At 43.5% G+C, this 24,137-nt stretch overlaps 2 protein-coding genes across 4 annotated transcripts in view; one reads left to right on the forward strand and one right to left on the reverse strand.

The window, feature by feature from the left end:
* Positions 1-835: 835 nt before the first annotated feature.
* On the reverse strand, positions 836-23,580 carry TFAP4 (transcription factor AP-4). 2 transcript variants are annotated; one of them, XM_072120172.1, is made up of 7 exons: positions 23,200-23,580; positions 16,882-17,047; positions 14,595-14,693; positions 10,658-10,828; positions 10,319-10,447; positions 9,975-10,139; positions 836-4,224 (listed from the first exon to the last, which is right to left on the reverse strand). In XM_072120172.1, the coding sequence occupies exons 1-7, from the start codon at positions 23,286-23,288 to the stop codon at positions 4,051-4,053; spliced, it is 993 nt and encodes a 330-aa protein (XP_071976273.1). In that variant the 5' UTR covers positions 23,289-23,580; the 3' UTR covers positions 836-4,050. The 2 variants fall into 2 exon arrangements, with proteins under 2 accessions (XP_071976273.1, XP_071976274.1); XM_072120173.1 differs by lacking the exon at positions 10,319-10,447 and having other exon boundaries at positions 23,200-23,573.
* Positions 21,598-24,137, forward strand: part of GLIS2 (GLIS family zinc finger 2) — a 53,575-nt gene continuing 51,035 nt past the window's right edge. For both annotated transcript variants that reach the window (XM_072120167.1, XM_072120165.1), the window contains exon 1: positions 21,598-21,694. The gene's annotated coding sequence lies outside the window, so the exon portion shown is untranslated. The remainder of the gene's footprint in view (positions 21,695-24,137) is intronic.

A 24,137-nucleotide genomic window follows, 5' to 3' on the forward strand; every position in this document is an offset into this window, starting at 1 on the left:
TGTTAGGACAACCCAACATTTTTAAAATCCAATTGTCACAGAGACCAAAAAAGTTCTGTCTGGGGTTACGAATTATAAAATATACAGTTCTGACTTGCATACAAATTCAACTTAAGAACAAACCTACAGACCCTATCTTGTATGTAACCCGGGGACTGCCTGTATACTGCAAATTAAAAAGACTTCTAGGGCATAAACTAAATGGCAACAGAATTTTATGGGCCAGACAACTAAGAATTTAGCAAATCACTCAACTCCTGTCTTGATCAAGTAAACCCTGTAATATGGGTGGGCTGCCCTCTACTGGTCGGCCTGGTTATAGCATTTAGTTTATCCCATTTACTGCCTGAGTTAGCCAGAAGTCATACAGCCCTGTACTCTGCAATATCCAGCAACACCATAGCTACAGTAGGTATACCCAACCTGACACTCCATAATTATGATCAGTGAAGGTCCCAGCAGTTGGATCACCACTGAATAGATCATAACATTATTTGACCCTTAAAGGAACACTTTAAATCAGAGCTAATTAATTGAATAATGCACAGTGCAGGGCCTGAGGGGAGGATCAGGACTCATTTTCATTGTATTCCTAAAACCTAAAGTCATGATCCTACCTTCAGGCCCTGCACAAGGTGTAATTCAATGAATCAGGTGTGACTGGAGTGTTCCTTTAAATGTTAGTGAACTGGTAAACTTTTTTTTTACACCACCAAAAGGTCCAAATATTCAACCATCCACAACCTGTCAACTTTCCTTCTTCGTAGAACACTATTTTTGCCCATCGTGAAGAATCTTGGCATGAAAAGGAATAAAAAGACAAAGACAACAATAGTTTCTAAAAAACAAAGTACAAACATTTTTATTTTGTATCTTTACAAAGGCCGAAGCCTTGCAGGGTTTTTATGTCACTTTCTTAACAAAATATAAAATAGCTTTTTTTTCCCTCAAACACAAGAGCTGAAATGATTAAAAAAAATATATAGGAAGATGATGGTAAGGTGGAGAGGGGGGAGGAGTGCTGGGAATGGGCAGGGCACAAGTATTAAAGCTGGGGAGCCTTCCCATTATAGATAAAGCAACATGATGTGACTTACAGCGGACAAGAGTTTCTTAGCTTTACAAGAGTCACCAAATATAGGATAGACCCAGGCTAAATGGATTTCATACTAATATTTCACTTTTTTTTTTTTTAACTTTAAGATGCCAATTTAAATTGGGCTCAAAGGGAATAGGCAAATATTTCCTGTGTGTAGCCTCCTTTAGCCATATGGGCACATTCTATGCATACGCAAAGGATGGCTGTAGACATTTGTTTTTACAGTAAAAGTTCTATGTGATAAAATATACTACACAAATGGCGTACATCAGAGGTATACATTGGAAAATATGCCAAACATAAAGCTCTGATTTTGGCCAAATCTGAACAAAGCCTTAACCCACAGCCCTGCAGGGCTAATCCATAGGTGTCCGTGATTGGAAAACAACTCACCGCCGTAAGTCACAGACATGTTAGAAGGGAGGCAGCAGCGGTCTACCTAATATTTAGCATCCTTACTGGCAAAGTTATCCCTAGCAAACAAAAGAAGGGGGAAAAAATTACATTATTTAAGTGCTTATGATCTGAGGAACTATTAAAAAAACATGGATAAAGGAGTAAACAGTGGAGGTTTCATCGTGGCGCCTGCACCTCCATATACAGAAGCTCCAGATTACTGGAATCCACAGACAGCAACAAATCTCATTGGAGCAAAAATGTCCGAACACGCCAGCACCGGGTCACTGCCAAACTCTTGGCTCAGTCAATGAGCGATAATTAAGGCCGCAGTCACACGTACCACTAGCCATCCATTCATAACGCAGCGCTAGCGAACAGGGGGCAGTCCTCGGCCCGAACGCACAAGCGTTTCCAGCCCCCTGTGCGCTAGCGGCGCGTTATGAATGGATGGCTAGTGGTACGCGTGACCACGTCCTAAAAGTACACTTACTGCCTGGACATAGTGCAGTATCCATTCGCAAGTCATAAGAAATAGAGGCGTTTCGTGCCTCGTACCTCCATGAGGCTCTCCTGTGTCTAGACTTTTTAATAAAATGGGCCACTAATCCTTTCCCCATACGCTGCAAATAATGCAATGCCGCAGACCTAGCCCAGTGTTACTGCGTAGCATCTCCTGGAGGGTATCCTTTATCTACAAGCAATGGAGGTAGCCATATTGTGGGCTTTAAAGGGGGTCCCCAGCTTACAATTTTGACAATGAGATGAATATATATTAACACAACTCCTTGTATGCTCTGTCAGTTCGTTGGCAGACATTTTGGCCTAGTTATTGACTGGTTGCTAGGGACTCTGCAGTGTCTGTACCTAGCAACCAGTTATTCCTAAATGACTATGTATGTGTATAGTGACTAAAATAGTCAGGAAGTGCTAAAAAGTGAGTTTCCCGTTAAGGCAAACTTGGCTTAACCATGCATTACATTCAATCATAGGTTTTGCGGCCTGTAGTATTACTATTAATTAACATTTGCCGCTTTTAGCACCAATAATTTCCAGTTTGGTTTCTTTACAGAATAGGTTGCCCTTCATTTCAGATTCTTCCAGAAACAGCGCTACATCTGGTCACAGGTAGTGCGAGGTATTGCAGTTTAGTCTAGGTGACTTCAATGGAGCCAAACTGCAGTACCAAATAACCCATGAATAGGTGTGCTACAGGTTTTTGAAGAAAACTCACATTTCTGTGGTAAAAATCTTAGCTAATAGATGGTGGACTTCCCATCCTCTATATTTTTAATGGGTCTGACCTCCATTTTTAGAACAAATTGGTTCCTGTAGCCCACAAATGTAACTAGACTGCCTATAGATGATGGATACCCTCACAGAAGATGTTGTTAAATGCCAATTATGGACATTAGCTTTGTATTCAACCTGCCAACATTATACTAGAACTATCTGCAATCTGATATTAGTAGAATAACATAAAAGTATTTTTTTTTCTTCTTTTTGTAAATTTGTGAAGGTTTGGTATGGCTTAGCAATGCTTTTTGGGGGGGTTTGGTATAAGACTGCAGCTATGCCCGCCAGTATAAACCCATCTTTGATCTTCGGTTTGGTTCTCTAAACTATTTACAGATCTCAAACCAACCCTAACTTCAGAGCAGACATAAGATAACTTGGGTAAGAAATAAAAAATAATAATTGAAGGCCACAGCAGCATAAAGAAAAGCAAGTAACAAAATATGGAAGCCAGAATGTAGTGCTAAGACTTTGCATGGTCTGTTTTTGTACAGATAGAAGATTGGGAGGGTCCCTAAGACTTTATGAAAGTTATCAGACATTTTACAATCCTAAAGAAATCTCAGCTCGCCACAGCGCCATCGTGTGGTAAAAAGAAAATAAGGCCTGCACAGTATTTTATATATTTTTCAGGCAACTAGCATAGGGAAGTGACGTTGGACTCGGAATAGGTTGGGTTTGTTGAACTATATCCAGAACATTGTCCCAACTTCGGTGTTAAATATATATCTTGTACAAGACAGACAACTCTATAAAATATAGAAGTATAAAATGTATCTATAAAGGTAGAAATTGATTGGCATGGTGTTAGTACCATACCCTCTATCCCCTACTAGGCGTATTCCTCCTCTAGCTATATACTGATGAGGAGGGACTTCATTTTCACAAGTGCAGGCCCTAATCCCTTTTACTGGGAAAATAGCCGTGAAGGAAAAGAAAAAAAGTTCAGGAAATTTGGAGAGACTGCTGCAAATGTAAGGAACAGAAAACAAAAAAGTAAGCACCCCTACCACAATGACACTCCTCCATTTGTCTAACAGACCAGGACAATCCCTTAGTGCTTTTACCCTTTTTCTCTCTCCTCAACAACCTCATTACAGTATCTTTGTGGTCAGCAGACCAACCTATAAACCCTACAAATTTGGGAAGGAGGTTGAAAGGGAGCGACCCCTGACTGTGCTCCACTAACATACCCACACAGCCTCCTCCCCCTCCAGTTCCCCCAGTCTCTTGCCCAGTCCATGGAAGGGCAGTAGATGTCAGGGGTCCTCCATGGCATCATCCTTGTTTTGTTCTGCTTCGCTGTCATCACATTCTGTGTCGGACGCGGTGTCTGAGTTGTCACACGGACGAGCCGCGTTCACAATGACTGCCCTCCGCTGCTCATCTTCCTGCAGTTGCTTCTCTCGTGTTCCCTCTATGTGCTGTATGGCCTGGGGAAACATGGAAAAAAATGGGGGAAGATTAACCCCTTAACGCTGAAGCCACTTTTCACCTTCCTGACACGGCCCATTTTTTAAAATCTGACATGTGTCTATTTAAGTGGTTATAACTTTGGAACGCTTTAACATATCCAGTTGATTTTGAGATTGTTTTTTCGTGACACATTGTACTTCATGCTGGTTGAGAAATTTAATCAATATATTTAGTATTTATTTATGAAATAAATGGAAATTTGGCAAAAATTTTGAGAAAAACAATGTTTTCCAAATTCAAAATGTTCTGCTTTTTGGAAAGTTGGTCATATCACTAAAATAACTTGATAACTAACATTTTCCATATGTCTGCTTTAACTTGGCATCATTTTTCAAACATCTTTTCCTTTATTTTGGATGTTAGGAGGCTTATAACTTTAGGTGCAATTTTTCAGATTTTCACGAAAATCATCAAAACCTACTTTTGGAGGGTCAATTTAGTTAGAAGTGACTTTATAAGGCCTACTTGACAGAAACCCCCCACAAATTACACCATTTTAGAAACTACACCCCTCAAAATATTCAAAACAACCTTTGGGAATTTTGTTAACCCTTTGAGCGTTTCATGAGGGTGAAAGATAAATGAAAGTGAAATTAGAGAAATGTAATTTTATCTCACTATAGATTCATTGAACACTAAAATTTGCACCTTCACAATGGGTTAAAAAGGAAAATGCATTTTACAATGTTGAGGGCAATTCCTCTTGAGCATGCCAATACCCATTTTGTCACTGTACCCTGCTGTACGGGCACAGGGGGGCACTTGGAATGGAAAGAGCGTTGTTTCGTTTTTGCAGGGCAAATATGGCTGAAAAAGTTTTCATGTGTCAGGATGCATTTGGAGAGCCATAATGGTACCAAAACAGAGGAAAGCCCCAACATGAGACACCATTTTGGAAAGTACACCCCTTGGAGAGTTTAGCAACGTGTAATTTGTGTATTTTCCCCAACAGGTGTTTGATTCAATTAGGCCCCAAAAGTGAAAAAAGGTGAAAATTTTCTCAAAAAAGTTACTTTTACCCCAAATTTTTGTAAGCCACAAGGGATAAAAGATGAAACAACCCCCATAAATGTGTAGAACTATTTCTCCTAAGCACAGAACTGCACCACTTTTGCATATAAAGTGTTGTATGGGTACACAGTAGGGCTCAGAAGGGAAGGAGGGGCTTTGGCCTTTTAGAAGCCAGATTTGATAATCATCCTTTACATGTGTCAGGATGCATTTGGAGAGCCCTAGTGGTACCAAAACAGAGGGGAACCCCAACAAGTGTCACCATTTTGGAAAGTGCACCCTTTGGAGAATTCAGCAAGGTGTGATATGTGTATTTTCCCCTACAGGTGTTTGCTTCAATTAGGTCCCTAAAAGGAAAAAGGTGAACATTTTCCCAAAAAAGTCACTTTTACGGCTAATTTTTGTATCCCATAAGGCATTAAAGATGAAACAACCCCAAAAAATGTGTACTAGCATTTCTCCCGAGTATAAAATTGCCCCACACATGCAAATAAAATGTTGTATGGGTACGCAGTGAAGCTCAGAAGGGAAAGAGGGGCGTTGGCCTTTAAGAAGCCAAATTTGACAGACATCCTTTACATATGTCAGGATGCATTTAGAGAGCCGTAGTGGTACCAAAACAGAGCGGAACCCCAACAAGTATCACCATTTTGGAAAGCACACCCCTTAGAGAATTTAGCAAGGTATAATATGTGTATTTGTCCGTAAAGGTGTTTGATTTAATTAGGACTTAAATAGATAAAAGGTGAACATTTTCCTATAAAGGTCATTTTACTCCTAATTTTTTATAGCCACAAGGGATAAAAATATGTAATAACCCCTCAAAATGTGTAAACCTATTTCTCTCGAGTGTAGAAGTACCTCACATGTGTATATAAAATGTTGTATGGGCGCACAGTAAAAGGAAAGGGGAATGTTTGCCTTTTAGAAGCCAAATTTGACAGAGATGTTTGACATGCATTTGGAGAACCCTAGTGGTATAAAACAGAGAAGAATCCGAAAAGTGACCCTAATCTTTGAACGCACACCCCTTAGAGAATTTTGCAATGTGTAATATATGTATTTGCCCCTACAGGTGAATGATCCAATTAGGCCCTAATCATTAAAAAGGTGAAAATTTTCCTATAAATGTCACTTTACCCCTAATTTATGTAAGCCACAAGGGATAATATATTAAATAACCCCAAAAAAGGTGTAAAACTATTTCTCCCGAGTGTAGAAGTACCCCACATGTGCATATAAAATGCTTTATGGGGGTACAGTAGAGGAAAAGAGGGATGTTTGTCTTTTAGAGGCCAAATTTGCAAGAAATCCTTCATATGTGTCAGGATACATTTGGAGAGCCGTAGTGGTACCAAAACAGAGGAAAACCCGAAAAGTGACCCTAATTGTTGAATGTTCACCCCTTGGGGAATTTAGCAAGGTGTAATATGTGGTGTAGTGTAATACACGTGGTGAAATTAGCATTTTGAACATATAGGTGGTTTCCAAATATGATGTGCAATGGAGTCCAAGATGGAAATTGCAATTATTTCTGGAAAGTTCAGTGCCCGCTATGTGGCGCCCCTTATGAAATAATGGAGGGGTATAGGGAGCAACGGGACATAACAGTTGTTACAATTATTCATTTTACTGAAATTAATTCACAATAGGTTGGGCGTGAATTATGAATGTGTTGCGTATAAGGAGGCAGAATATATCAAGGGACCAACTAAACTTTTGTCACTCTGGAGTTGTCGCAGGTCTCTTAGTAGTATGTAGTGTCCATCCTAACTCCTCTTTTGGAACAGACTCTTTATTGAGTCCTACCTTTAGAAGCAGCAGAATTCACCGGGAAAATGCTGTCCTGGCAAAACACAGGAACATCTAAACCAGAGGTACTGGGGCCCCATCCTTCTTGTCCCAATATTAGTTTCCTAATATGTTCCTCTTGAAAACGGAGAAATGATACGGCAGGACCTGCACATTGGAACAGCTTGTAAGAGTTGTACAGCATCATCTGTACAATGTGCACAGCCAGCGCTTTTCTTCGTTTTAGTAGGGAAATTATCGCCAAGTGTTGCTCTTATTCACCTTAGCGATGCCCATTGTGACGAATATTGCTGCTTTTGGCTGGACCAAATCGACCAGCCAATAGCGGCAAACATGGACAGAGGGGGGCAACAAAACCCCTCTGGACCGCAAGGCAAAATTGGTGGCTGTCAGGAACAGCCGCCACCCTGCCCCGATCACCGTGTCTACAGACATGGTGACCGGTATTACTGACGTCATAAGTAAATTCGCTGCTATTGGCTCGTCTGAATTGATGAGCCAATAGCAGCGATAATAAACTGGGGGTGTGTGGGGGGAACGTAACCCTTCTGGTCCATGGGGCAGGATGGATGGCTGTGAGGAACAGCCGCCGTCTTACCCCGATCAGTGAACAGCCGCCGTCTTACCCTGACCGGTGTTGGAAAGTCACTACTCGCCGCACCGTTCTATAACAACGCTCGTTGGGAATAGGCTATACAATCTTTATTTATTTTTTAAGCAATTTAGACAAATAAGGGCTTATTTTTTGCGAGACGAGATGCACTGTAAAAAAAAACTTAATTTTAGTGGGTTTTTAGCTTATTGAAGCAATTTTATTAACTTTTTACGTGTGGAGGAAAATAAAATCTTCAATTCTTGTTTTGGATTTTTAGCATTTTTTTGGGGGGGTGTTCACTGTAGCATAACAATAATATATTATCTTTATTCTACGGATCACTACGATTACGGTGATACCTCATTTATATAGTTTTATTTTTATTTGGCCAATTTTATTGAAGGAAAACTAGAATAGAAAAAATTGCATTTGTTTTAGTATTGCCATTTTTATAGCGGCATAATTATAGTATTTTTTGGTTTACGGAGCTGGTTGTAAGCTTATTTTTTGCGTGACAAGTTGCTCTTTTTATTGGTATCATTTTGGTGCTTGTAACTTTTTCGGATCACTTTTTAGAACATTTTTTGTAAAGCAATTTGATAAAAAGTTTTAATTTTTGGCAAGTTTTTGGGGTTTTTTTTTTACCACGTTCACCGAGCGGGTCCAATTATGATTAGGATTTATTGTACAGATTGTTACGGACGCGGCGATACCAAATAAGTGGGGTTTTTTCGTGATTTAGTGTTTTTTATACTTTATTACTTGTGTAAAGGGAAATGTGGTGTTTGGGGGGACTTTCACTTTCTTTTATTATTTATTTTTATTTTTTAAAAGCTTTATTTATTTTTACTTTTTTTACAGTGACTGACATCTAAGCTTGAACAAGTGATCTTCTGATCACTTGTTCAAGCTTTTTTTACAGGTTACACAGTGCAATACAGATGTATTGCACTGTGTAATGTAAGACACTGAGCATGCTGCGCATGCCCAGTGTCTTACAGCCGGGTCCTGCCAGAAGGCAGGACCCGGCTTCCGGACCAAGATCTCGCAGCCCCGGGCACCGGCAGTCCCGGGGCTGCGATCGGAGCAGCGGACCCCCCCGGTAAGCGCCGCGGGGGGGTCCGATTCAGTTTTTAGTACCTTTAAATGCCTCTAACACGCCGCGGTCAGCGCGACCGCGGCGTGTTAGGGGTTAACACCCGCGATCGGAGAAATCTCCGATCGCGGGTGTTAGAGGCGGGTGTCAGCTATAATATATAGCCGACACCCGCAGCTTCTGGCGCCGGCTCCGTTCAGGAGCCGGCGCCAGAAGCTTGACGTAATAGTACTGCATTTTGCGGGAACGCACCTCCCGCGATGCAGTACTATTACGTCAAATGTCGGGAAGGGGTTAAAAAAAATTCTAGGGAAAATTTGAGAGTAAGGAATTCTTAGACTCGGTATTCTCCACTATTACAAGGACTACAAAGTGTCGTTCGAGAAGGAGTATTACATTTTTCATAATTCACAGCAATTGCATATATTGTAGTTTCCCCTTTTAATTAAATAATCATGGGCATCCCCTTTAACAGGGACTGGTCATACAGCAAGAATTTTTTTGTTTTCCTCCTAGTTCACAGAGATTATCGCTTCTGTTTCCACCTCAGTAGTATATGGCCATGGTGTGCACGGCTTAGGACGAAGAGCGTACACACACACACACACATATATGTAAATGTCTCCATTGCAGCCTCCGCATACAAGCAGGAGGCATGTCCCTGGATCACAGGAGGCAATTTTAAGTTCCTGTTAGTTTTTTATTATTATTATGAGTTGGCCTAAAATATTAATTATCCTGGACAATCCCTTTAGAGCACACCTGCCACCCAGATAACAAAATTTGACTAAGGGTAGTTTCACATTGCTGTGAACAACAGACCCACAACACTGCTGGGGACAGGTTCCTTACATGATAGATCAAGTCCAGGACAGGACTCTGAATGGTCCAAGGACCAACAACAGGTATAAGAAGTCAGCTGTTCTCTGCCAAGATTAGTGCAGACTTCAGGGAAGCTGCGTGCCCTGAACTGGGACAAAGGTCGGACATATCCGTCTTAAAGGCAGACATTTTAGAAGAACTAAGATTGTGGAGGTTACAAGGTGATGCCTTGTTCTTCACGTTTCCTAATTTATAGTCAAAGGTAGCTTCAGCCATCTGCAAAAAAAAAACCCCATAGTACTAATTCCTCGCCTTCACAAAACCTTTTCCAACACTGGCTGGAAATTCCTCCCATCTCATTTCACACTCACCTGCACAATTGTGTCCAGGTTCTGTCGGGATGTGGACACAGAACTTATAACCGAGGAATGTCCCACAGTCACAACATTGACGTGATGAGAAGTTGGAGGTGCTGGAGCGGGGACTATTACCGTCGGGTGGTGAGTAGGCGCCAGGGGCATATGCGTTGCCAGGAGCTGCAGGGACAGGATATAGATTAGTTACAAGTTCAATAATTGGCACAATTCATAAAGAATACAATACAACAGAATACACAACTATATTAGGGGCATGGTACCAACTTGCATATTAAGGAGGCAACAGTTAGGGGCCTAATAACATGATACCCAAGGACCAGAGGAATCAGCCGTCTCACCTGAGAATGGAGAGGTTGGTCACCCCTGTCCAGTGACTCGTTCGATTCTCCCTGCCCTCCCTCTTCCTGGATTTGTTGAGCTATAGCCTTCAACTTTTCAGGGTACATGTGAGCTTCCAGAGCCCGCACCTGCCAGTTATATCAGTAATTAGCAAGTGTGACCAACCGTATACTATGGGGGAGCTAACAAATGCTTATGGGATGCTGTTAAACATGCAGTGCATCCTCACATCCTACACTGCCTACAGCAAACTAGTGGGGGGTGGGAACGACCTCATTCACATGCCTCATGCAGTACCCAATATTACAGGAGGTGCACAACAAAGGTTAGCCATTCACCTGCTCCTCCAGCATCATCCGCACAGAACGCTCCTTGTCCAGTTGTTGCCTCAGTTCTATCATTTCCCTTCGGAGATCTTCAGCTTTTTCCTCTTCCCAGATATCCGGGGAACCAATACCCTCATCCTTGTCCTCTGCTCGTCGTCGCTTAGGGGATGAGCCATTGAACTCCTGCAAAAGGCAAAGGACACTATAGTGAGGACATTCAAAAGGCAGGATAGTCACTCTAAAGAATAGCCTAATTACAAAGGTGGGCCCCAACTTATAGACAGACCTCCCTGCCCACTGGTGAAGCTCTCAGGATGCTTTATTTTTAGTTACAGTATACAATGATCAGCTGTAAGGCGTTTGTAATTATGTTTTATTGATAATCTTTGTTCCCATGACAGCAGAAAAATTTGGGGGGAAAAAGCCAGTTGTCTCAGTGACAGAAAAAAATAAATAAATAAAATGTGGAGCTACAATTAAAAAATATTCTAGTTCCGACTTGCATACAAATTCAACTTAAGAATCTTATGTAAACCAGGGATTCAGTATTCAGTTGTACACATAAAAAATTGTGCCAAATCAGTCAATTATAACCTGAGCCAGGAAACTGGTGCAAGCTCTAGCTGAACTCTACACCAGCCCTTGTCTGGAGTAGATACCAATACCAATGCAAAAAGGGCACCAGAATGGAGAGGTCAGAACCTCTTAAGAATTCTGGCACCAGAATTATGCGTGCCCCCGCACTACCTTCTCCACGGTTTTTTCCTGGGATACTGGCCTGCTACTTAAAAGTCTTTTTTTCCTAGGCAATCACAACATGTCAACATTAAAGACAATCAGTGCCCAGTTCAGAATGACTTGAACTACCAACGCCACCTGCGGTAGCGCAAAAAAATGCCCATATCCGGACAGAAAAGTATAAAACGTCACTTTTAATAATAATGAAAATAAAAAAGTGGTAGTATAATGACTGTTAACTACTTCACTTTAAAATTACAGGTGCCTATGGCTCTCAGGTGATCTATAGAAGGTTGTAGCGAACAATTGTAGGAAGGAAAATACGCCTGTAGTCAGGAGAATAATTACTCTCCACAATGTGCATAAGAGTACTGAGGGTGGCTAGAGTGATTAAGGAGACTAATACAGTACGTTCCTCGTGTAAAGGGTTATTATATTTAAACCCAGTACAACAGGTTCAGCAGTGGGGGGGATCAGTTAAGATCCCTTCATATGCCGAACATAGCTACATCCCTCAAGTATATCTCTGTACAAACACACTAACAATGTGCCAAGCGCCTAGCAACTCTTATAGTAGCTGATCCTGATGGAAGTCCAGGCATAAATTCTAGCTGGACCCTGGCAGTATATCCTATCCTACATAGACACTAAATAGATTAAGGTGTACTGAAAGGAGCCTAGGTAATCCTGCTAATTAAAATAACAAAGAATTAGCCCCCCGACATGTTTCACCGGAGCACCGGCTTCATCAGGGGTCGGGCTAATAGTGCGTGTCGGCTCAATAGAGCCGAGTTTATAAAGAGAGAAACCCTCCCTCATTTGGGTAATGATCCAATCAAATGTGCGAACTGATGACCAGCCTCCGATTTGTAATTGGTCCATATCGTATGCTGTGTATCAGCCAGGTCCAATCAGCTGCTCAAGACTGTCAGGAGAAGCTGCCGAGTCCATTCATACCAAGCGCGCATGTCAGATGGCTCGGTATGTGCGCGCATGTCTAAAGACTTAGTGTGTGCACCAGAGTTATCCGTGTGTGCGCGCATGTCGTGAGACTTAGTGCGCACACCAAGTAAGTCGTATCGGTGCATGCCTGGCTACTTGGTAAGAAAAACACCCTGAGTCAGGAGCATGTTTAGAATCCCGCACGATGATATAAGTATTTGCGCATGACAGAAGACTTAGTATGCGCATAGAAATGTCGGTGTGCGCATGTCTGTGGACTTAGTGCGCTTGCAAGATTACTAATGTCTACGCATGCCCAGCTACTTAGTAAAAAGATATATATATTTATAAGAACCAAGTTATTGTACGGATGGGAGTCTTGCATCCTTCATGAGTCCTATCATATGTAGTCTGCGGTGCATAGTCCAGTTAACAAGGTGAGTGTAACAGTTGTCATATCAATAATAGGTATTGATATATATGTCTTTACTGCGGCTGTCACCAGCCATACTTAGTAAAGTGGTTAAGGTGAATATATCACAGACAGAGAAATTGATATCTTTATCATGGCTATCACCATATTATATTCGAGACTACGGAGCGAAATAGGACGCGACTCGGATGGGCTGGGAGAGAAAGGCTGATTAGTTGGACCTGTAGAAATGGCAAGTGTCCCTTTTTATGTCAGCCTTGATGAAGTGTGTGACAGGGCAAACGAACTAAAGTCTATGAAAGTAGACTGTGTTACTGTATATGGGGCTGATCATATAACACAGTAAACAAATATCGCCAGGGGAGGGGTGTTTCTCAAGATGAAAAGATCTGGAAATATACGTGGCCTGTCGGCCAATATCTATAAATGAAGAATAAATGATTGATGATACGCTAGTATGTATGCTTTTTAGAGATAGGCTGTAAAGGTAAAGCCCTCGTTAAGGCCAGTGGGACTCAAAGACTTTAGGCGGTGTATCCACCTAGCTTCCAATTGTAAGAGTCTTCGATCTATGTTCCCTTGTCGGGGTCCAACTTGTATTTGGTCAATGGCCCAGAAACGGAGGGTTTCCGGTTTTCCGTCATGGTGGAATCTGACGTGTCTCGAGATAGGGGTATCCTTTCCTGTTGTAATTGCACTAATGTGGCTGGATATTCTCCTACGGAGTTGCTGGATAGTTTTTCCTACATAAAGTCGCGGACAGGGGCACTGAGCCACATAGACCACAGCTATGCTCTTACAGTTCATGAAGCGTCTGACTGTAAATTCTTTATTATCCGCAGGGTTGACAAATGTTTTAATTTTGGGCATAAATATGCAGAATGAGCAAGTACCACAGGGATAGGAGCCTGGAATCCGGTCTCTTGATTTAATGATGGAATCTGGATGCCCAGTGAAATGGCTGTGTACTAAGAAGTTACGTAAATTGGGACCTCTGCGGTAAGTAATGTTCGGTCTATCCGTCAGTTTTTCTTTCAGATCAGGATCCGCAGTCAGGATCGGCCAGTATCGTGACATAATTCTCTTTATAGTATCAGCATAGGCATCAAATGTCCCAATGCATCTAATAATCTGTTTGGATGGTTCACAGTTTCTACTAGAGAACAGTGTTTCCCTTTCAGTTTTTTTAGCCCTTGCATATGCTCTGTATAGGCATTTTTTTGGGTAGCCTCGATTCCTAAATCTCTGGTATAAGTTGTCGCACTCTTTCTTAAAGGAAATATCATCAGAATGAAGAGGAGCATCTGCAGTTTGTTTTTTGATAAACTAAGTGTTTGTTTTCCTTTAAATGGGTCGTCCACCTTCAGCAAATAATGAATATGGTTTGTGTAATGGAAAGTTAGTTTTTCAATATATTTTTTTTGTATCAATTCCTCACAATTTTCAAGATCTCTGCTTGCTGTCCTTCTACACAAAGCATCCATATTTACTTCCAGTGGATAGAAATGTGTCCATGGTAATGGACATGCTGTTAACACATAGAGAGTAATCAGAGCTATGTGTTAGTAATGGCTTGTGCACCAACATGTCCATCACAAGACCATGGACACATTTCTATCCATTGGAAGTAAACATGAACGCTTTCTATAGTTTTTTAAAACTTTAAGCAGGAATCTAGAAAACTGAGGAATTGATACAGAAAGTGTTTAACTTTTCATCACACAAACCATGTCAATTCTTTGCCGAAACTGTCCGACCCTTTTTAAATTAGCACAAAGCACTGGTCTGTGAGGCAACAAGTGTAAATGATGTCCATGAGGTCCAATAGCCCCTTACCTGTATGAATCGCTTGAGCTGAGTATTCTGCTGCAGTAACCTGGTCTTCTCCTGTTCCAAGGAGAATATATAGTCTGCCGTCTGTTGAAGTATTGCTGCCTGTATAGGAGAGTCAAGATAGGAGAATTGCAAATCTTATACAAAATTTCCATTTAAAAAAAATGCTAACCCCCGTAGCCAAGCAGGTTCTATGTGCAAAGAGAATTCTAATCATGAATACAGAGCACTGATGCGATTTACAACATGGCAGAATGTGCCATGAAAACATCAGAGAAGTTTGGGGGGTTTTTTTAGCTCATAAATGTACACTGTGCACCTTATCTTGACATGACCAAAAATGTCTACATTTGTTTTGTTTTTTTTTTAAACACATACCGTATTTAGACCTTTTGCTGTGACACTCATATTTAAAGCAAATGCTGTCCATTTCCTTCTGATCCTCCTTGAGGTCTAAAGGAACTGCCCAAGGAGCTCACAGATAAAATTGTGGCAAGGGACAGAGTTACAAGGTTCCAAAAAGAATTTCTGCAGCTCTCGAGGTTCCCAAGAGCACTGTGGCCTCCATAACCCTTAAATAAAAAGTTTTGGACGACCACATCTCTTCCTCGACCTGGCCTCTAGCCAACTTAGGGATCTTGGGGTACTTCTATACCTCCTTTACCAAGGCTCTTCTTCCACAATTGCTGTGGCTGAGCCCCAGAGATGTAGTAGGGAGATGGGAATCACCTATCAATGCAGCCTCCAGCAGACAAGGTTTTATGGCGACAGAAGCCTCTCCGCAGTGCAAGACATATGAAAGCCACATACAGTGTGCAAAGCACATGGAGGACTCCCAGACTACAAGAAATATTCTCTGCTCTGATGAGACGAAGATTGAACTTTTTGGTGATAATTCTAAGCGGTGGAGAAAAACAGGCACCACTCATCACCTGCCAAATACAATCCTAGCAGTGACACATGGCGGTGACAGCATCAGGCTATGGGGGCAGGTACAGGACCCCTGGGGGTAATGGAAGGAAAGATGAATGCGGCCAAGTACAGAGATATCCTGGATGGAAACCTCTTCCAGATGCTCTGGACCTCAGACTGGGCCGAACCTTCCAACAAGACAATGACCTAAGCACAGAGCTACAATAACACAGCAGAGGCTTCAGAACATCTCTGTGACCATTCCTGACTGGTGCAGCCAGAGCCCGGACGCAAACCCAATGGAGCATCTCTGGAGAGACTGGAAAATGGCTTCCACCAACATTCACCATCCAACCTGAGGGAACTGGAGAGGATCCGCAAGGAAGAGGCAGAGGATCCCCAAATCCAGGGGTGAGAAACTTGTAGCATCTTCCCAAGAAGACTCCTGGCTGCACCAGCTCCAAAGCTGCTACTCAGCACTGAGCAAAGGGGCCGAATACTCATCACCAGGGGCTGAATACTTATGTCGGTTTTTCTTGTTTAATAAATTAGCAAAATTATCTACATTTCTGTTATTTTCTGTCAAGATGGGGGCAGAGTGCACATTAATAAGCAGGGAAAAAAAAAAAAAACTTTTGCTGAAGCATCTCCCTGCCTACAAAGGTAATGCCATTGATTTTACTGTAATCCGTAAAGTGAGTTTCAACTGTTCTAATCAAATTGGGAGTACATCTGACATCTAGTGGCCAAAGTAAAAAAAACCTGCCATCCCAATTTCTTCTGAACACATCTTAAAGAGGACCTGTCACCCTCAAAAATGGCACTAAAGTAAGCAGCCCCTAGTGCTAAAACAGACGCAGCCGTGTTACAATACTAGCGTTATCGGAAACCTAGGATAATGCTAACAAACACTGCTCCGCTGTACACTAGAAACGCGGGAGGGGGCGGGATTAGGGGCGGTGACTGCCCTATGGAGTGAGCAGGGCGGCCCCAGGAAGAGGCAGCACCTCTGACCGCCCCCTCATGAATACGCCAGACCATTTTGAGAGCAGTCCGGCGTTTCTAGTGCACAGCGGTTTCCGATAACGCTAACAGTGTAACAATGCTGCGTTTGTTTTAGCACTAGCAGCTCCTAGTTACATTTTTAATGGTGACAGGTCCTCTAACTTATATTGCACCGTCATAGTCTTTTTTTTTTTCAGACCATGGGGTACATACTCAAACAAAATAAGACACAGTAAAGAGAAGTCGTATGAAAAAAATGGGAGGAAAGGATGACACCGGAGGTTTACATAAATGTCTATTAGAAGGAGGCCCAGGATTTTTATACAGCAGCATATGTCCATTTAAAATAGTCTCTGCCCCCCAATCTACGCACCTTGCTTAGTTTCTCCCCATCTGTGTGGGGGATTAGCGTTTTCAGAGACTGGAAGCCAGCATTGATGCTCTGCATGCGGCGGCGTTCATTGCTATTGGCGATTTCTCGACGTATCCGCCTTTCCTGGTCCCGTTGCGTCTCTGGGGTTAAGGGGATGTTTGCAAGGCTGAAAAACAGAACATAAAGTAGAAAGACAAATCAGAAACAATTCGGCGATACATTACAAGCACAAACTTAGTAAAGGAGGGGGTTAAGATGGGTGTAGATGATATTCAACCTCCATAGTGTGACCCATTAGGCACCTCCGTGTGTGGCCTCTCACAGGAAGGGATGGAAGCCGGATCTGAGGACCCCCCTTTCATCCCCTCCTGTCTGCCCTCAGGGCTCTATAATAATTTCCAGATGACAATATCAGAAGGGGGAATGAAGGCAGCTGACCCCCTCAGGGTGGAATGAGGGAACTCCAGCTTCCTGCCCCCCCTGCCAAATCCATCTCCCCCCTCTGATAGTTGGGGATTAGTCACAGGACATGATTAACCGAAGGACAAAGCGCAGCAGCAAGACACCTCACAGCAATGGGATGTTAAAGATGCCTTCCATAAATCCCATGCAGAATATTTGGCTCCACTGCCAATAAAACAGTTAACACATCCTTTTCTTATATCCAGCAGACGAAACTAGAAAAGCTCTTAAAACGCACTTGTCAACAAGACGCTGGAAGCGGCCATTTTATGAGCTGAAGCAGTACGCGACCGGTTACATTTACAGAGAGGCACGTCGTACCTCGTGACTCAAGTCTACAAACATCTGTTCTTAAATCTATTTATTAGGATTTCCATATTAGATGAAAAATTGCTCCAAACATGTCATACACAGGCTGAACATGCACCCCCCCACCATATCACCAAACTCTAGGGGTACAGTCAAGAGCCTGAATATTAGAGACTTATTCTAAAAAGCTACACTATTTTTGTGACTATTACAGATGCTCAGGGCGACCAAACAGCTTCACTTGATGTTGGGCCACAACTTAGTAATTCCTTTAGACACATGCACACTTTGTTTAGCAGTTGGAGGGAGTAGCTCGGCAGGAAAAGACTTGGGGCGATGACACACATGGCGTTTTTGGTCAGTTTTTAGTCCGTTTTTCCCAATTATCTTAATAGATAAACAGGCTGTAAGCAGCCAAATGCATGGTAAACTGCCAAAAACTGACTGAAAACGGATGTTTAAAAATGGACCTAAAACGCCATGTGTTACACAACTAAGGGCGATTTCACACTATGCATCACGTTTTTTTGCGTTTGTGTGAATGCCCCTGACCCTTCCCACTGCATCCGAAATCAGGACAAAGATACCGCTGACATTTTAGAAAGTCAGTCCTGATTAAATCATTGAATTTTCCGGATGTCTACGGTTCAATTCTCACCTTAACTTACATTTCCACCCCCCCACTTTTAAATAAGGACACTCTTGTAGACACCATGCACACAAACTCAATTCTTTCAAAAACACAGGTTATCAGCAGCCATAAAATCCAGATTAAAAGAAACTTTCTGGCCGGAGATAACATGACTGGCCTATGAACGCCCTTTCTTATAGCACCGCGTTATCTGTCCAGGAAGACAAGGGGAAAGCCGCATTTATATCTCAAGGCAAAGAATCAAGGCGGCTCTTCAGATACTCGTTCATCACGTGATAACTACTCCCCTTTGCGTTTTGGAATCAAAGCGCAAGGAGGCGTGCCACGGCCCGATCGCAAATGCCGAAAGGGACCACAGCAAGCCCCCATGCGCATTAATTCCCTTTCTAAACTGAGTCCTTAGGCCAGCAACACACGTGGCGTTTTGAGCCCGTTTTTAAGCAGTCCCTTAAAAAAAACAAACATGTTTTTGAAAAACGCATGCATTTTTGACCAGTTTTACCAATTATCTTAATTAAAACGGGTCAAAAATGGATGCGTTTTTAAACAGACTTCTTAAAAATGGCCCAAAAACTGTTTCAAAACGCCATGTGTGCCACCGGCCTTAGGCCGGCACCACACGTGGCGCTTTGTCTGCAGACAGTCGCGCCCACCGGGGCGGGCCTCGGCCCGATCGCAGGCGTTTCCATAGGAACGGCGATGCGATCGGGCCGAGGCCCGCCCCGGTGGGCGCAACTTTGTTTGTGTTTGCAAGCGCAGACAGTGCCACGTGTGGCGCGGGCCTTAGGGATAAAGGCACTGCTTTTATAGGGAACCTATCAGCTAAAACAAGACTACCTTTACATAGTAATGAAAAGCTGTCTTCCCACAAAGGAGCCGTCTGCTGCATTAGTATGAGGAGCGACAAGGGGTCAGACAGATCCCTCGTTTTTGCAATCTGTGGGGGTCTCAGCACTGAGACCACGACTGTTCAGCAAGTTAGGCTCTATCCACGGGATAGGGCCAAACATTCTTTTGTGGGAAAACCCCTTTAACGCCCCTGTCAAAATCATTGAGGTAGCAGAACATACTGATAAACTGTGGCAGTTAGTGGTCTGATCACAGGCCATATCTTGCAGCGGTTCGGCATAGTCACAAGAGGGCCGTCCAGGTACTTGCCTCTTCTGTCCCCCTGGATGGTCCCCTCAGGAATACACCGGTCTGCTGGAAGATATGGTCAGCGATCGGACCACTAATTGCCACAGCGTGCCAGCGCTCATCAGTATGTTCCTCTACCTCAATGATTTTGACAGTAGTATTAATGGAAGAGGGCTAGGGACAGCAATTATAATATAATAATCTTTATATAGTGCCATCAGATTCCGTAGCACTTTACATATCATAGGGGACAGACTACAAACATTCAAATGGGTCTATGAGGTAGAGTGGGGCGACACAAGAGGTTATATAACGGGCCAGCCATTCTTCATTAGTAAAGTTAGTCCTGTTTTTTAGCTGTCAGGTGTCCTTAAAGACGCAGTCACATGGCACGCTTTGAAACGCATTAGAACAGGAGGTTATTTGCCTAATTACATAACTTAACATTTGCGTTTACAAACGCAATGTAATTAGGCAATTCACCTCAGCTGTAGCAATGCGTTTCAAAAACGCAAGACGTGACCCCGCCCTTAATGAAGTATTTCTTTTGAGTGGGTTAATTTGAACGGCATGTTTCCTTGAACATCTCATACAATATACGTTATAATATGAAAGTTATATGTAAACTTTGCACAATGTCATATGGTGCACCCATGAAAGTAACTACAAGAGGGTGCATTATAGAATATAGATTGTATGGGCTGCAGCGACCATGTTGTAATTCCATCTTGACATTAACTTTTGCAGCTTCCACATTTATAATACACTGGATCACGATCAAATCATCAGTGCAATCTCTAAATTCATACACACACATAGTCCGACGCATCCCCTTACAGGCATCATCCAGTACTCCTATTCAATGTAAGCGCCACTACGGATCAACACGACAAGGAAACGCAACGTCCTATGGCCGCTGAACAATCTCAGTTGCAGTGCAATGTCAGGAAGGGTGGTGACACAGATGGCGTTTTTAGGCCGTTTTTAGTTAGTGCGTTTGCAGATCGTAAAAAACGCATGCGTTTTTGACCAGTTTGAATTAAGCTAATTGGTCAAACCTGTCAAAAACGCATGCGTTTTTTACGATCTGCAAACGCAAAAACTAAAAACGGCCCAAAAACACCATGTGTGTCACCACCCCAAAGACTATTGGAGAAAATCAGATTTTTAATGACACTGGTCAACTAATGCAAGGGAATTCGATAAATCTGCACCTTGTATCCAAATGGGCTCACAAAAAGGACTCCAGTCCTAAGCGCTGTGCTTGGGGTTTGCGAGATCTGGCTCCTGCGCAGTCCGCACCGACCACAGTGATGCAGCGCTGGCCTAAAATTGGGTTTCCCAATTAAACTTCAGCACATTTTTACCATAGTAACTTTGCAACGTGTTAAAACGCAATTCACATTCGCAATCCAAAGATTCCAACTGTGATCACATGCTGAGGTAACTTTGCGTTTGCTAAACGTGATGGAAACGCAGCGATTACGGGGGAAGCCATTGGATTGAATGTAAAAACACAGTGGACACAGCGAGTGACTAGAATTTTTTGCTTATTTTTTTGTTGTTACGTCACTACAAACGTGTCACATGACGTTCCATTCAGTGCCCCATGTATCAGGGACGCCATTATTCTTCATATTGGCAGCATTTTTTGTTTTTATATTTTCTATATCCCCTCATGTATGGTATTTTTTTTTAACCCTGTGTAAAACCTACAAGAACAGTGTGGACGCAGTCATTTTTGGCAACTTTCGTTTTTGAAAAACTGGTAAAAAGTTTCATAAATAAGTTGTACTCCTGTCACTTTCAGTCAGGAACATGGCCCAAAGCGGAGCAGAGGGTCCAGGAATATGGGATTTGCCCTGAATATACTGAAAGCTACAATAACCTTTTTAGATGAGAGGCTTTTATTTGTGACAATTTGATTTGCCAATGTTATTCTGCTGCGAGTGGAGATTACATAAAACCGTATTGACTGTGTGTATTACGACACGCTGCGGTTACAGACACAGGGCCGCCTGCGGCAGAACACACTGGTCACATGACCTGCCCCAGTGCCATGCTTTGTGCTTAGGCGAAAGCATGGTCAGTCGCAGACTACGTCTCCCATCGCCCCTTGCGCCGCCGCACTACATTTCCCGGCAGGCTTTGCGCTCCGACACTCCTACTCCAGGCGGGCTGCAGAGTCACGGCCAGGCCTGTCTGCGCTATAACATGTCCCACTCCCTCCTCAGCGTGGAAACAGGCGGCAAGGTCACAAAACGGCTCGCACAGCCCGTGCCAATCCGCAGAACACACAATAATACGTAGTGCTGCCCTCTTTACCTCAGACATCGTGACAACAACAACACGAGTCGGGCAGCAATATGGAGGGGGGCGTGTTACCCGGCTGTTCTCTCACACACTTACTACAGCCACACTTGTTGTGGGTCTTTAGTCAGAATACATTTATATCTACACAGACATCCATGCTCATGTCATTATATCTACTAAAAACACCCAAATTCGCTATACAATTTATTAAATTAATTTAGTTAACAAAAATCTACGTAAAACGCGTCAAAATTTCAGACGATAAGTCGCCCTGCAACATCAAATTTCTGTCAGTTGCATTGAACTATCAATTCTATTTCCTGCAACATTGTGTCATGGGAAGTCATCCCCAAAATAATAACTTCATACACTGTCGTAAATATCGCCAACATTTGGGCTAAAAGCGAAATGGTAATGTTTTTCGCAGCCGATTTCCACCTGAGGTCACAACGAACCGAGCGGCCGATAAAATAATGACTATTGTTCAATTAAGCGTACATAATTCTAAGGCCGTGTTCACACAAGCAGTGTGTAACCCCCCCACCCCACCAGACATCCCAAACAGATTAGTATAGATGGAGATCTTTTTGGGTCTGGTCTGTGTATTCAAAAATCAAGATTTGAGTGAGGGCCACGATAAGATTCAAAAATTTATGGCGTAAATGAGTCGTAAAACCACCAAAATTGCGCCGATTGATCGATTCGGTCGCATAACCTCATACGTGCCCATCTAGACCTTACAAATATTTGCCCCCCTGTCTTGAACCATGCACCTCCCATAGTCTGCCAGTCTTACTTCCTACTAGAATACTATGACCTTGTGCACACAGCATGGCATAATAAAAAGCAGCAGCACACAGTTACTGGGCAGGGGGCGCAGAATAGGTGATCACGCCATGCTGGCACCTGTAGTACCACTACTACACCCCCCAGGCACTTCTCAGTGGTGCAGACTACTACTCCCCAGGTGTTTGCTGCTCTGTCTGCAACCCAATTGCATTTGCAATGCAGAGAAATCAGCTGATTGCCCTGGAAGGGGGTGTGTGGTGTGTATAGGGCTGGGGAGAAGAGCCCAGATAGTATATAAATACCCCCCTGGGCAGGGAGAGGGGCACTAGGGGGCAGGAGCAGCTCTCTTTGGCAGTGTTTGTAGCTCTGCAGCATGGCCGAGCCACCACGTGGGTCTGTTTGCAAGTGACAAACCTTCCCCCTGCGCCCTTTAAAAAGCCCTTCACCCCGTTTCTACCCACCCATCACCAAGACCCCTTCCCCTAACAGCAGGGTGGGTTTTTTTGGGGTGCAATATCAAAGACCCTTTCAATCCAAACACAGCTGATTGCCTTCCTCCCTCCCCTTCTTTTCCCTGCAAGGTGATCTAAGGAGATCTGCAGCATGCAAAACCCAGCTCCCACCATGTGCACCCCCCGGCAGGCATGGCTACCTACCTGCACAGGCCACCAATGACTTCTTTCTCCGTCTTCCTGAAGTGTTGCAGGGAGGGTACTTTCTGCGCGGGCATCATGAAATACTCCATAGCAATCAGCAGGAGGACCAACCTCCACCCCCCAAAAAAAACCAGAGTATCCCTCCCACCACCCCCCTAGTTGCAGCAGCAGCAGAGGCTCCCCCCTTTGCCTTGGTGGGCTCCCCGATCAGCCTTATTGATTAGGTGATGGTGCATGCGGGGGATCAATGGTGTAGTGTGTAGGATGTCCCAGATGATCAGGGGGAGGTGTCTGTCTCTCTCCTTGTGTTCTGCCTCTCAATGTGAGTGTGTGTTTGCAGCTGATGTCTGTTTCAAGGCGGGAAACAGCTGGTGAGAGATCAGAAACAGCACCCCTCCCCCTCCCTCCAGCCTGGGCTCCCCCCCTCCTTCCACCCAAAGCCAAATCCCAGCCCTTCTTCCGCAGAGTAAGGCATTGCATGTAAACAAAGGACTATTTGCAAAGCATTGCATGACCTGCTGCAGGGGGAAGAGGGCATGCTGCTGCAGCTCTAGCGTGTGCATGCTGCTGCAGGGGTGCCGGGGCTAAATTGGGTTAGGGTTTGGGGTGCAAAGTGGGTGGCAGGGGTAAGGGGGTGGGGTAACAGAAGCTTGAATGGGGAGGATGAGAACTGATCCGGCTGCATGCGCCACGCTTGGGTGATCAGTCCCATCAGCTGACAGCTTGGCAGAGAGGAGAGCAGGGGAAGGAAGGAGAAGAAAAGGAGAAAAGACCTGAGCACATGTTCTGTGCCTGCATCATCATCCTCTGACCCCTGCACTGCCAGCCAGGCCTCCTGCAGCACAGCACATGGGGCATGCACAAAGCTTGCAGGATCATGGACTCATACAATATTGTAGCAATAGCAGCTATTATTTTTTTCAAGCCCCAAAGCCAGA

Source organism: Engystomops pustulosus, chromosome 8, assembly GCF_040894005.1.
Source record: "Engystomops pustulosus chromosome 8, aEngPut4.maternal, whole genome shotgun sequence".
Taxonomy (NCBI): Eukaryota; Metazoa; Chordata; class Amphibia; order Anura; family Leptodactylidae; genus Engystomops; species Engystomops pustulosus.